Genomic DNA, 13,528 nt, shown 5'->3' on the forward strand with positions numbered 1-13,528 from the left:
GGAGGAACCCAGGAGAAGTGGGAAGAGTTATCTGTCGCAGTGCTCACAGCAACCCTAGGGAACAAGAAAGCAACTGGGAGAGCATTAAAACCACCAAGTTGTGGTGCCACAGGACCAGCACAGAGGCTGGGGGTCACTGCAGAGCCGTAAAACCCAGCCGGAGTCGCTGGGTAGGAGCCTGGCCAAAGGAGGGGTTGCACAACAGCTGCTGCGGGCATGACTAACGCGCTGTTGGGACTTGACCTGAATGCAGGCTGCTGCTCTGTGCACCCGTACCCGGCTCCAAACACCTGCCTCATAGCTGCGGGGTGACTAACGTGAGCCTTTCCTGTTGCTGCACAAAGCGCAGTGCTTGCATCACGGAGCACCTCCGAGCGTACGAGCACCTCGGCCAACAGCACGACTCCTGGTCTGAAGTGTGGGAAGCACACAAGGGGCAGACAAGCTTATTTGGGGAACATTTTCTATCATAGGCTTTTGATTTGAGAGCCCGTTGTATTTATTACACAAATTCCCAACAGCTCTAGACGGCCCTAAAAGAATAATCAGGCCTGTTGCGGTGGTACAGCTTTGCTTGCTTCTGCCTCCAAGCTTAAATAACAGCAAATTGCGAGGAGAGGCTCAGTAAGACACCAACCAAAAGGTGCCAAAGAAATGCACCATGTTGAAAAAGAAATATCTTGGGTAAGTGTTACCACTGGAACACAGTAGGACGGGGTGCTATGGAGTATTCGTGGTGCTGCGTTTTCTCTTGACGTAGAACAATATTTAGCTCAGAAAGACTGCAATGTACTTTCAGGGCACATTACACCATGTTATCTGTGTTTTTCCTTCGCATTCCTGGCACGCATAACAAGATGAGCTTGCAATTATCAGATAGGAGGGAGAAACATTACCTCTACAGATAGGGAATATCAGAGGGTTCTTTTCCTCTCTGGCAATGTTTCCAGAACTGCTGCTTTACACTGTAACTCACTGCAGGGCACACTTCAAAGCCTCTGGTGTAGTGCTGGAAGACTTGTTCCTACCGAAAAACCCCCAGAACTGAGGTTTGCAGCTCGGTGAGGTGGCACCTCACATCTCTTTAAGTGACAATAATGAATTTGCCTTGAAAAAGATTCCAAGAGCTACAATGATAAGCAGGGAGGCTTTTTTTTTTTTTTTTTTTTACCTTTCTTCTTTTCCTTTTCTTTCCTTTTCGTTCTTTTTCTGGCTATTTAAACTCTTATTAGCAACTTGAGAACTTCAGAGGACGAAGAAAACAAGGTCTATGCATCACCCAGTTAATCTGAGCTCCTGCTGCAATTTCCAGACCTGTATTAAGGTGCAGGCAAATTATGCAGAGCAGCTGAATGTCAAACACCTGACTCGTTCTCGAGAGGGCTCCTGGCACTTGGTCTGGTGCCTTGAAACATCCTGAGCAGGCTGCCAGCAGGAAGGGCTGCATCCTCGAGGTAATAGCAGGAAGAACTCTGAAACAGCACTTCACAGAAAGCCTAGTCATGCATATAGGCTATAAATATATGCAAAAATGAATTTATTCTTAATGTTTCAACTGCATTGATTTGCTATGATTCAGCTGTTGGTATTCGAAGCACGAAGATGAGTTGTCTTTTTCATTTATTTTTCAGTTATGACAATGCTTGTTACACTGCCAAGGCTCAGGAAACTCTACCGTTGAATGCCAGGTCTTTATGGCAGCAAAAAGCAATTTGACATTAAGGAATGTTGTCCATTCACTCAGTGTTTTAGCAACTTATCTCTGAAGTGGGATAGATTTCTGAAGTTTTGACAGGACGCTTCCTATGGAAAAGTGACTTGCTTCCCTTAGGAGTATCTACAGGGGTCAATATTGTGCCTTTTTTTCTTTGGCAAGAGCACATGCCTCACCGTCATGTCTTTATTTCCTGGACAGTGGGAGGAAACAATCAGGATTTGGCTCCTAAAGCCGCCCCACGTCCTGTAACCTTGGCAGGGCTGCGTCCTCTGGGCGTCCATCCCTGCCTTAAAGTGCTGAGGCGATGACACTCTGGTAACAGCGGGTGCCGCGTACCGATGGCTAAAAGTTCCTATTTACGTTTCAGTCAAGCACAGAAAGGCAATTCCTGGGTATCCACAATGCATTAATTTGTTTTGGGCACCTTTATGTTTGTTGGGGGAGCTCCCGTTTGGTTCCTGCCAGGTGCACAGGAGCGCTTGTGGGCCCTGTCCCCCAACGTTTTGCCTCATGTACGGTGGATGAAATGGAGAATAAGAGAGAAAACGACTTAGCGAGCCTAACTCAGGACAGTTATTTTCTTTATTTTCTTTCCTGGAGAAAAGGAGGCTCAGGGGTGACCTTATTGCTCTCTACAGATACCTTAAAGGAGGCTGTAGAGAGGTGGGGGTTGGCCTGTTCTCCCAGGTGCCTGGTGACAGGACGAGGGGGAATGGGCTTAAGTTGCACCAGGGGAGTTTTAGGTTGGATGTTAGGAAGAACTTCTTTACCGAAAGGGTTGTGAGGCATTGAAATGGGCTGCCCAGGGAGGTGGTGGAGTCACCATCCCTGGAGGTCTTTAAAAGACGTTTAGATGTAGAACTTAGGGATATGGTTTAGTGGGGACTGTTAGTGTTAGGTCAGAGGTTGGACTCGATGATCTTGGGGTCTCTTCCAACCTAGAAATTCTGTGATTCTGTGATTTATTTTCTTTATTTTAAAACCTATATTTATTATTTTCTTTATTTTCTTTTATTTTCGCCTCACACCAACGGCCCACCGCACACCCCGGCTACCCGCGGCCTTTCCGTTCCGGGGCACCCCGGAGGCCCTCGACCCGGGCCGGGACCGTGAGGGGAGGAGGAGGAGGAAACCGGGAGAGCAACCGGGGGAGGAACCGGGGGGGGGAGGGAGGAAGCGAGGCCATGCCCGGTCCTCCCCTGCCCGGTCCTTCCGCCTGGGCGCTCCCCGGCTGCGGGAGGCTCCCGGCAGCGCCCCCGTGCGGCGGGCGGGGCTCCCTGCGGGCCGCTGTGCGCTGCGGGCCGGGCAGAGCGGCGGGGCCGGCGGCGCTGCCATGAAGCCGGCGGGGAGCCGCGGCGGGGCGAGCGGCTCGGCCGCGCACCGGGGCTCGCCCGTAGGGGCTCGGCCGCTGTAGGAGGAGCGGCGACACCTCGGGGAGACACCCGCCGCTGCCCCTTCTCCCCCCCTTCCCCCGGGCCTCCTCCTCCTCCGTCGGAGGATGGCGGCAGCGGCCGCCCCGACGCAGCTGGAAGCCGGTGGGTAGCGCTGGAGGCTGGGGGGTGAGTGGGGGGGCTCGGTGGCTGCACGGTTGCTTTGTAACCGCGTCCCCTTCTCCCTCCTTGTTCCTCCTTCCCTCAGAGCTCTACTACCTGATCGCCAGGTTCCTGCAGTCCGGGCCCTGCAAGAAATCCGCCCAGGTGAGCGCGGCCGGGCCGGGCGGGGACGGGACGGGACGGGACGGGACGGGGCAGGAGGGCAGCGGGAGGGCTGTGAGGAGGTGGGGAGGAGGTGGGGGGGGGGGGGGAGCCGGGGTGCTGCGGGTGTCCGGCCTCACGCCCTTTGTGTGCCGCTGCCCTGTCCCCGCAGGTGCTGGTGGAGGAGCTGGAGGAGCACCAGGTAAGGGGCAGCCGGGGGCTGAGCTGTCCCGGCACGGCACAGCCCCGGTGCCCAGGATGGGATGGGGTGTGGGGGGCGAAGCACGGCCGGGAGGGCCGGGCTGAGCCTTTTGGGGGGCTGCCCCGAGCCGTATGGGGGGGGCTCGGAGCTGCCCCCCCCCCCCCCCATCCCCCCAGGGAGGGGTCTGACCGCCGCCCCCGTCCCTCCCCGCAGCTGATCCCCCGGCGCCTGGACTGGCAGGGCAAGGAGCACCGGCGGAGCTTCGAGGACCTGGTGAGCCCACACCCCATAAACCCCCCCCCACACACCCCAAAAAACCCCAAAACCCTCCGGTACCGGCTCTGTGCCCCCCCACCCCACCCCATGTCCTCAGCCCGGGACCCCCCCCACGCTGCTCTGCGCCCCACGGGGCTGTGGCTCGGAACGGGGCCAGGACGGGTGTGTGCGAGTTTAACGGGGGGGCAACGGGGGGTAATGGGGGCAGCGGGGGGGTACCGGGGGTGCCCATTGTGGGGCCGGGCGGGTTATCTGAGGGCACGTACCGGAGCCCTGCCCGGCGAATGGCGCCGCGCCTTACAAGCCGGAGCGGGGCGGGCGGCGATGTAACGAGGCGGCTGATTGGCTGCGGGGCGGCGGAGGAACTGGTTGGGGGGGGGGGGTGGAGGTGAGGCCGGGCCGGCGGCGGCGGGGCCGGGCCTGAGGGGGGCCGGGGGAGCCCCCTCGGGGGGGGGGGGGGGCGCCGCTTTCAGCCGGGCCCTGAGGGCACTGAGGGGCCCGGCACGGCCACAGCCGCCGGTATCAGGCCCGTGGTCGCGGCCTGTGCCGGGCCCTGTGTGGAAAATGTGAGGAAAAAGCGAGGAAAAAGCCTGGTGGAGCCGTGCCCGGCAGCGGGGGGTCAGCCTTGAGGCACGGTTTGGCCTCAGCGGTTGTGGTGCCGCCTGGGTTTGCTCCTCTCGGCCCCTGGGGTGTGGTAGGGAAGCCCTCAGAGCTCCCCTGGTGTGGTGGGTGTCCGTGCTGCGGCCACGTACATCTCGGTAAAATGTCCCAGATAGGAAACGGAGGCGTGAGGGGAGGCTTGGAATTGGTGGGGAGCTGCTTCGTGGTGTGCAGCGCTATCAAAGCTCGGTTTTTCTTCTACCTGAAGCTAATCAACAGCAGTCCTTTTTGACGGCCTCTCTTCTAGTTTGGTTTAGCTGTGAACAAGACTTACAGCGAGGAACGGGACCGTTACGGGAATCCTTGCTGGCAGATGCTAGGTGGGGTGAGCTGAGCTTCCTTATGGATCCTCAGACCGAAGCTTTCACTGACAGGGATGTTGAAGGAAAGGCTTTTCCTCCCTTTCCTTTAGCTTTGATGTATTTGGTTTTTGGCCCTTTGAATGCATATGATCCTATACTAACCCGAGCTGCTTGACTTCAGTGCTAGTCAGGTGGATGGATGTGATGTTAAGGACAAGGCCTGGGCTGTGGAGAATGAATAACTCTGAGCTTCGTTTTAATGATCTCGCTCACCTAGTGAACAAAAAAATGTAATTACTGACGCTAGCGTTTGGGGATGAAGCTTTTTTTCTACCCATTTCTCCTGTTTGACTGCTTAGAAGCAGGCAAACAAATTCAATTCCAGTCTTTGCTGAGTGTTGCAACTGCGCTGGGCAGGCGGGCCCGAGATAATTGCATGGGAGTTTACAAACCCAGAGAAGTCAGATTTCTTGTTTGTTTGCCTGATATCCTGCTCCTGCGAATCTGACAGAGAATTTATTGTTCTAATTGCTGATGTTTCAACTTTGTTTTCCGTTCTCAGTTTGGCTGTTGAGGCTGGTGTTGGTATTTCTGGGGCTGGTAGTCCTGTTGTTGAGGATGTTGGTGCTGCTCTCAGGGCTTTTGGAAATGATAAAGATGTAACAACCAAATCGCCTACCAGGCGGCTTTTGTCTAGGCAATGTTTACTCCCCCATCCCTCAAGCTTTTAGTAAAGAACTGAAATCTCCCTGTTGAGATTTTTTTTCTTTTTTATTTGAACTTGCTCTCTTACTTTAAATGTCAGGTACTGCAAGCCAGATACAAGATACACTAATAGGAGTTGTGTCCAGTGAGCAAAAGCATGCAGAGAACCTGAGCTGGTTGTGTGCTTGGGTTCCCTTTGTCTCTCTGTTTATTTCCACCTCGGAGTGCTTTTATGTGCAACATGTGGCTGCCTGTCGAGGTAAGCGCCCAGGTGTACTCCAAAGGTCTGCGTGCTCAAAGCACTTTTCACTTTGTTGCTGGCTGCTGGTGGTCGTGGGACACAAAATGAGCTTGTAAAGGGGAGGGTCCTCGCCCTCATTAGGAAGGTCTTAGGTATGTCAGACTTGCACGCAATTAGTACTTCCATTTTAAATTAACCACAGCAGTTTAATGTGTAGCCAGCTGCTGGGCAGACAAGTCGAGCTGAGCTGCCTTAGATTATCACAACAGTCTCCCCTGGACTGCTGGTCGAAATTATCTTTGTTTATTCCCGATAAAAACGACTGACCCTCGTCTGGCTTTCAAGAACTTCTCGCAGGACCGTCTGTTCTGTCCAAGCCCGTTTTGTTCTCTGTGCTGAAGATAGGCCTGATTTCAGGGCACGCAGAAAATCAGCTGTTGTTGGACAGCGTATCTGAGCGGGGAATTTGCATCCGTGAGAGGCTGGCGTGGAACAGCTTATGGGATTTGGCTTCGAGGTTCTGCCTCGTCCGTCTGCATTGATTTAAAGCGAGCTGTGAGGCCGAGGTGCTGTTATTTATAGATATTGCCAATCCCAGCATTAGCAGCAGAGAGATGTTACAGTTTTGTCACCTCAGGAAAATGTCATCTGGTGGCGGGGTGGCTCCAAGCCACCCTCTCCAGGGAAGCTGAGTGGGTAATGGCTTTTTAAATTTGCGTGTATTTGCATATTGTTGACATCTTGTGCAAGCCCGGTGTCGGAGCTTCCTTTTGCTGAGATTCCATATTTGAGGTCTTGAGTAATTTCCTGCTCGCTCAGCTGCCTCGGTCCTCTTGGTCTCCTCTGCTGCTTTTGGTACGTTTGTCAATTAGTTCCGAACTGATTGGTGTTTTGGCAAACGGGAGAACTGTCGGATGGTTGTCTGGAGGGTAGAGATCTGCTGCAGAACCTCCTGTCCACTGAGGCCCTGGTGTGAAGGAGCTCGTGCAGGTCTCAGCGTTACTTCCATCAGGTTTTACATCTAAACAGCTTCTGCATCGGATGCAGTTCCATCAGATGGAGTTCCAGCTTCGCAGCAATGTTTCTTGGGGCTTCCTGGTGCCAGCCCCTGGGAACACGGGCATCTTCCTACCAGGCAAAGAGTTGTGGTTTTGTTTGTTTGTTTCCTGTTTATTGAAATGTTCCTGGGAGGAGAAACTGTCAAGGCTAATACCAGGGGATTTGGTTTGTTGATCCCTGTGACAAACAAGCCTCCTGCCTGTCTCAGCTGGCCAGTGCGGGCCCTTTTCTTAGCAGCCTTTGAGATTACGTTGTAGTGGTGCCAACAGCAGGAGCGCAGACAGGTTTAGGGCCATGACTTTCCCCTAACCCTGCCGTGACTTTAACCCCACCGTGCCTTATTTGCTGCTGCTTGGCACTGCAGCATCCTCTTTGCATTCTGCTTCCACAAGGGCATATCCACTTTACCCCATTCTTGAAAGCCTTTAGATCTGTAAGATCTACGTCCTGTGCAGTTGCTCCCATGGTGCTGTGGTGTTCCTGTGCTCTGACATTTTAACCCCTCTCTCCCAAAATAAGGCAACAAAACATGGTTTTCTTTACAATTTATCCTGGTCTTCAGAACTGGCTCTCACTTAGCCTGTTCAGCTCTTCCAAGTTATTTTAAAAGCTCTTTGTTTAACACGTTTTTTGACTTGTATTACTTGTTTGTTTCTCTCTTTTTTTTTTCCTCATTTTCTAATTTTTTTCTAAACCACTTTTTAATATTCTGGAGATACTTGCTAATACATTTGGGGAGGTGATAATGTCCTTACGGGTATTATATTTTGCCTCATGGGGTTTGGGCTACAAGGTGTGGCTGTAACTGATGTTAAGCTTTGCTTTTTTCTGACCTTCTAACAAGAATTTGATCTGGGAAACTTCATTTTTCTCGCTCATACGTTTGCAGCTTTGTGTTTTGGAAAGATTCTTAAAACCCACTTAGGGCTACCTCATGCAGAGGTGAAGGGGGAATATTTGTTTCAAGTTCTTTCGGGAACCTGCAAACAGAATTGCTGGTTTGGCTCGGGGCTGCAGTTTAAGCATTTTATTTGGAAGTTACTATGGAAAAAAAATCTCCGGGAGAACGGACTTCTCGTGCTGCCTGCCTGTGTAGCTGCTTGGTAGCAACAGCGGTGGGAACGTACAGATCAGGGGCTGCCTCCTGGGGCTGCTCTGCCCCGTGCAAACATGTGAGTGATGGGGAGAAGAGCCCTACGGCCTTTCTTCTTCAGCCAGGTACGGTTCTGCTGGCAGGTGGCACGTCTGATGAGTAGGGCTTGTTAATAAGGCCAATGGTCACGTTGATAGGCGCTCGGTCTGGGCAATGTGCGCCCCGTGAGAAGTTGCTCAGAGAAGTTTCCAACGTAGTAAAACCGAGCGCTGAAATCTCGCTGCTTCAGCAGCTCCCTCGTGCTGCTTGAACTCTGGCTCCACGCTGGATTTACCAACTCTCCTGGTCTGGGCAGCGATCAACCAGATGTCTGGGAGCCTGAGCTGCTTAGCGCCTGGGTCGCCCAGACAAATCAGCACCAGGCACCCGCAGACGACTGCCACATGCTCGGTGAGCCTGACGCATCCATCTTCGACCTCTGAGCACTGGCAGACCTGCAGATGTGGCCGTGCTCAATGTGAAGAACTGCCTGAATGCAGAAATCTCCGTGTGTGAAGTGCCTTCCCGTTTCGGGGTAGGTGCACGGGGCTGGACAGGGCTGCCTGTTGAACAACTCATGCTTTTGTGTGAGGAGAGCCGTGCCCCGGCCCCACAGCAGGGTGTTTGCTGCCGGGTTTAGTTCAGCGCTTCTCGCTAGGCACAGAACAGCGGCGATGCTTCAAAACCGGCGTGTTCCTGGGCGAACAGGGAGGTGTTTCCATCCAGCACACTGAGAGAATGCTGTGGGCTTTCTGAAATGGCATATTAGTGGTGGTTTCTTTCTACCCTAAAAGCAAAATGTAAGTTTTCACTGCTTCTGCATTGCTTACCGGTTTTCTTCTTACCTTGTGAGCTTGAAGAATTGCCAGAACGGGCAGTTGTTGACTGAGAAACACCTTACTGATTATCAGCGACGTGAAGCAGCGTTTTGTACCCTGAATCTGGCAAACTTCAGATTTTCTCTTCAGGACTGCCTTTGTTTCAGATCCTCCCCTTACATAGCAAAGGGAGGCTAGCACAGGATAACAAAGTTTTGTGCGTGTGTGTGTTTTTTTTTTGTCGTTAAGATATTTCTAGTATTTGAGCAATGGCTAAGAGTGATGGACAAATACAGAAGTCCAGCGAATCCTTTCATCTCATTTTGCCAACCATTGCATCATGTACGGCCTTTCTTCTCAACTCACCGTTTCACTGTGTGGAAATTCCTGGAATGGGATCGTGTTAGTGCAGCCCTCAGGTTTATTTCTCCTGCAGAGGTACGATTCTTCCCTTTCCAGCAGAGCCTGGAGCTTTGGAGCAGCTCAGCTCCCACGTGGATTGTTATTGATGTGCAGACCTTTACCAGGCAGCGACCCAGAGGCAGCACAGCAAAGCCCGAGCCGCTGCTCTACGAGTTTCCATTCGGACTGGAGGAGTTCGCTTTGGTTTAGTTAAATGACAGCTTGTGTGTGCCATTAGGAAAGGCTTGGCTTTTTTGGTTAAAGTCTTCTTGGTGATGCCGTGACTGCATCGTAACGCAGCTGACTCACTGCGCTGGGCTCCGTAGCACCACTGCTGCTGCCCAATTGGAGCGAGGGATTTCCCAACGACCTGCAGCAATCGTCTGCCTGATGCCATGGCTCAGCGAGCAGCGTTTTGGCAGCACCCCTGACCGAAGCAGTTTCCTTTTCCTCCTTCCTGCTGCGTGCTGTTTCCCTGGTGCGCCGGGGGCTGGCGTTCCCCAGGGGATGCAGGTGACCAGGATGGCTGGGCCAGGCTGGGGGTGCTGTGTGGTTCAAAGCAGTGGTCCTCTTCCTTCCTTTCCACCAGCTCTGCCCCGTGTGAATCTGGAAGCTTTCCTGAACCTGGCAGAAATCCTTCCCCTTCTGTAGGGTGAGTGCTCTCTGAGCTGGGGAGCTGGAACGCCTCGCCCTGTGCTAGGTGAGCACCGGAGCTGGTGCTGAGGGAAACTTGTTTGAGGATTTAATCAGGCTGGGGGCACTGCAGCTGGACACAAGCTGGCTGTGCCATGCCAGGAGGGAACTGACAGCCTGTCACCAGCACCGGCATGCGCCTGGATGCATCTGAAGTGGTCCTGTAGGAGAGAGGGGCGCTCATGGCCATGCATGTGCTTTTTCTGTACAATAAACACAGCTCTGGCCCTGTCAGGTACTATTTAGTATTACCTGGCAGTGGCTTGTGGCTTGGGAAAACAGAAATCTGTGTTAGTATTGTCATGTTCTTTGTAATGCTGCAATAGATACAGCAATTATATAGTTCAAATGAAACTTTTTTATCAGTCTCCACTCACGGGTACTTTTTTTGTTCCTGCTGGTCGTTGTGAAGGAGATGGCCATGGCTCTGTGTCCTGCCTTGAAGGAGCTAAATGGGCTCTGACGCTGAGTTTTTGCTGCCAGCTAGTAAATGTAGCAGAAGTCGGGCAGATGCAGGGCGTTCTGGTTAACGAGGCACAGTTTATTTGCTGTTTGAACAGACTGGCAGGAAAAACTATTGTCTCTCTGTAGAAAGCAGCCTTTGTCTACAGGGGAAAAGGAAGAATGTTTTCTCAGGATGACAAAGTGGAAGCTGACACGTGTGGGTGTTAGAGGTGCCTATTCCTGCTTGCTAAAACTGGGGGCCGGGAGTTGCTGTAAGGATCCCATTTAGGGTGTTTAGGCTGTGCTACGGGTGCTGCTTACAGTGATGTGACTGGCAAGGGCGTCTCAGCTGAGCAAGACATACGGCATGTGAAAAGGAGTTAAAGGGTAAAACAGACTTCAGAAAAAGTCCCCAGGCAATCCTTTGTTTGATCAGAGTACTGCCCTGAGAATGCTGAGTTTTGGGGATTTTCTGTTTGGAATTGAAGGTTGTCCTAAATGACTCTGGCTGTTGCTACCTTGATTTTCTAGTCTGACTTTTTCAGCGCTCTGTGGCACTTTGAAAGACATCTGAGGTATAATTCATTCGGAGTTTTTTTTTCACCACTTTCATGCTAAGCTTGATTTCAACAACTAACTTGAATATTAGAGTATGAGCCGGGAGAAAAATACCGGCAGAAGCAAGAACAAAACAAATTTCACCCCTCTGTGTTGTTTAGGTGGCTGTCAATGCACACATCCCTCCGGATTATCTTCTTCGGATCTGCGAGAGGCTGGGACCGCTCTTAGACAAGGAAATCCCTCAGAGTGTCCTAGGTGTGCAGACCTTGCTAGGCGTTGGGCGGCAGTCTCTGTTACGGGCAGCAAAAGGTAAGATTTCCAATGCACGCATGGCTGCGTTTGGTTTTGATGAGTAACCCCCTTTTGTTTCAATTCTTACTGCGCGATCTGTGCTTGTTTGCATGAGCCGTGGTTTATCTCATTTGCCTGTCAGCTCCTGCTTTCCTGTTGCAGTCCTGCTAAAACACAGCGGGTGCTGGTCCTGTTGCACATACCTGCTCTTGGCTGGCAACGCCACCCGAAGCAGCTCTTGGCTGTTGCTGCCTGATCTTGCTACTTGCTTCCCCTCCCCACCCTCCCCTGCACCTTGGGCCAAGGATTGTGTAAATGATGAGCTGGATTAGAGATTCGATCCGTCTGAAATAGCCATTTTCTTCATACGCCCGAGCACGTGTGTGTCTGAAAGAAGCCAGCAGAATTTATGTTTTGCTGGGCTGTTTTTCACGCTGATAAGTTCACGCTGATAAGATTTGGCTCCCTGGCCATGCAGGTGGGTCCCGTCAGGTTGAAGGACAGGGTAGCATTTGGGGCAGCGTTTAGAGGGTGGGAGAATAGGTGAGACCGGTTTTCTGGTGACAATTCCTGCTTGTCCTTGCTTAAAGTTAATTTGACCAAAATCCCCTGTTCCCTTCGTGAATAGAACACCAGGCCAGGCCTTTTGAAAAACCGCTCTGCTTGAGATAATGATCCTGAAAGCAGACTTTTGTGTTAGAACTGAGTGGATCTGAGAGCCATCTGCTGCTGAAAGGAGCGGTTCCACCCGTCCCTCCTCGCTACCTGCCCCTGCCACTTCTCCCCTGTAGGAGCCAGAACTTATCTGATCCTGTGACTGCTGATTCAGAGAGCTAAACTGTTGCAAAATTTATTACTGCTATTGTAGTGAATTAAATTAGCTCCTGGAAGGATCAGAGTGCCAGAGGTGACGAGAGGCAGCAGGAGCAGTGTCCTGGGAACAGGGCAGGGATGGAGAGCAGGACCTTCCAGTCCGAGTCAATTGACACACGTGGATTTTTTTTTTACCCCTAGTTCTGCTTCGGTATGAAGCTCCCATTTACCATTAGCAGTTAGTTATTTTGATCAATTTAGGAAGTAAGTGGTGCTGTTAAGGTGCATCTTTGTAATACTCCGTGGTACGTTTCGGGTTGTAATCGGAAGGTGCTCTCAGGGGTCTCTGAGTCACGTAAACTTGCAGACATCACAGTCACAGATCTAAATGGTGATGCGCAGAGCCACCAATCTGTGGCACTATCCTTCTGTTTCAGTCCTTACTCGCTGTGGAAGCTCGTTTCTCTCCTTCCAGATGGCCAGAAATGGAAGAAGTCCAGGTCTAATTTCTGAGGCACTCTGAACAGTCTCAGAAAAATCACTATTGTTCTAGAAAGAAGGCTCTCTAAGGCCAGTTGGCAGCAGATAGCTGGAGAGCCTTTAAAGAAAACAGTCTTCATTTTAAAAACAGGGTTTTTGGGGGGTGCTGGGGTGCAGAGAAAACTCTGAAAGTAGGGCATATTGCCACCGACTGCAAAGAAACAGATGTATTGGAAAAAAAAATCCCTTCTCCCCTTTTCCAGGAGAAAACACATGTATATGCGTGTTTATTCTCAAATGTACAGCTCATAAAGAGAGATCCTGCATGTATTGGGATTCCAGAAGGACTAAAAACACATCAGAGCTCAGCTTCATACCAAGTGCACCTACTTCTTGCATTCTCTTTCCTTCCAGCATATCAAACTCTTACCAAAGTGAAGCAAAACCAAGCTGAAGACACTTGCAGTCATATTGCTTCCTCTAACTGTTAAATTCTTGACAAACCATTTAAAAAGATCAATCTTATTCTTCCGAGAGAACGGTTGAACTTGGAGGCTGGGACATGACCCAAAAGATGTTGGGAATGGTGCTTGATGCTGTTGATTCTAGGGAAAATTGGGCAGTTGGGCCCAGCTGGGCTGTTCGTTTCACTTACCTGCTGTTAATTTTGCCTGTGCAGACTTCAGACACACGCTATGGAAAGGATCTGCATTTGCAGCTCTCCACAGAGGCCGGCCTCCCGAACTACCTGTAAATTATGGGAAACCACCAAACGTGGGTGAGTCTTGACACGCAAACAAAGTGTTTTTTCCTTCTCAGTAGTTTTATTAATATTCCAACTTAAAGTTACTGTCTGAAACGCTAATAGGGGTTTTCCTTAATGGCTTTTTTGATATGTCACCATGAATTGCTCTAAAAAAGGGTTTTCACAATAGAATAACCTTTTTTGCACTATTCTGGCTTGATTCTTCTGTAATGTATGCACACATGTTAAAACGTTGTGGTCATGTTCAAAAGCTTTGCATGTCACCTTCCTGT

At 51.4% G+C, this 13,528-nt stretch overlaps 1 protein-coding gene across 2 annotated transcripts in view; it reads left to right on the forward strand.

The window, feature by feature from the left end:
* The first annotated feature begins 3,065 nt into the window (after positions 1–3,065).
* Positions 3,066–13,528, forward strand: part of BRWD3 (bromodomain and WD repeat domain containing 3) — a 51,843-nt gene continuing 41,380 nt past the window's right edge. For both annotated transcript variants that reach the window (XM_038184198.2, XM_038184199.2), the window contains exons 1-6: positions 3,066–3,252; positions 3,356–3,414; positions 3,584–3,613; positions 3,827–3,886; positions 11,065–11,215; positions 13,170–13,268. In XM_038184198.2, the coding sequence (XP_038040126.1) occupies positions 3,216–3,252; positions 3,356–3,414; positions 3,584–3,613; positions 3,827–3,886; positions 11,065–11,215; positions 13,170–13,268 (436 nt within the window). In that variant the 5' untranslated portion in view covers positions 3,066–3,215. The remainder of the gene's footprint in view (positions 3,253–3,355; positions 3,415–3,583; positions 3,614–3,826; positions 3,887–11,064; positions 11,216–13,169; positions 13,269–13,528) is intronic.

Source organism: Anas platyrhynchos, chromosome 10, assembly GCF_047663525.1.
Source record: "Anas platyrhynchos isolate ZD024472 breed Pekin duck chromosome 10, IASCAAS_PekinDuck_T2T, whole genome shotgun sequence".
Taxonomy (NCBI): Eukaryota; Metazoa; Chordata; class Aves; order Anseriformes; family Anatidae; genus Anas; species Anas platyrhynchos.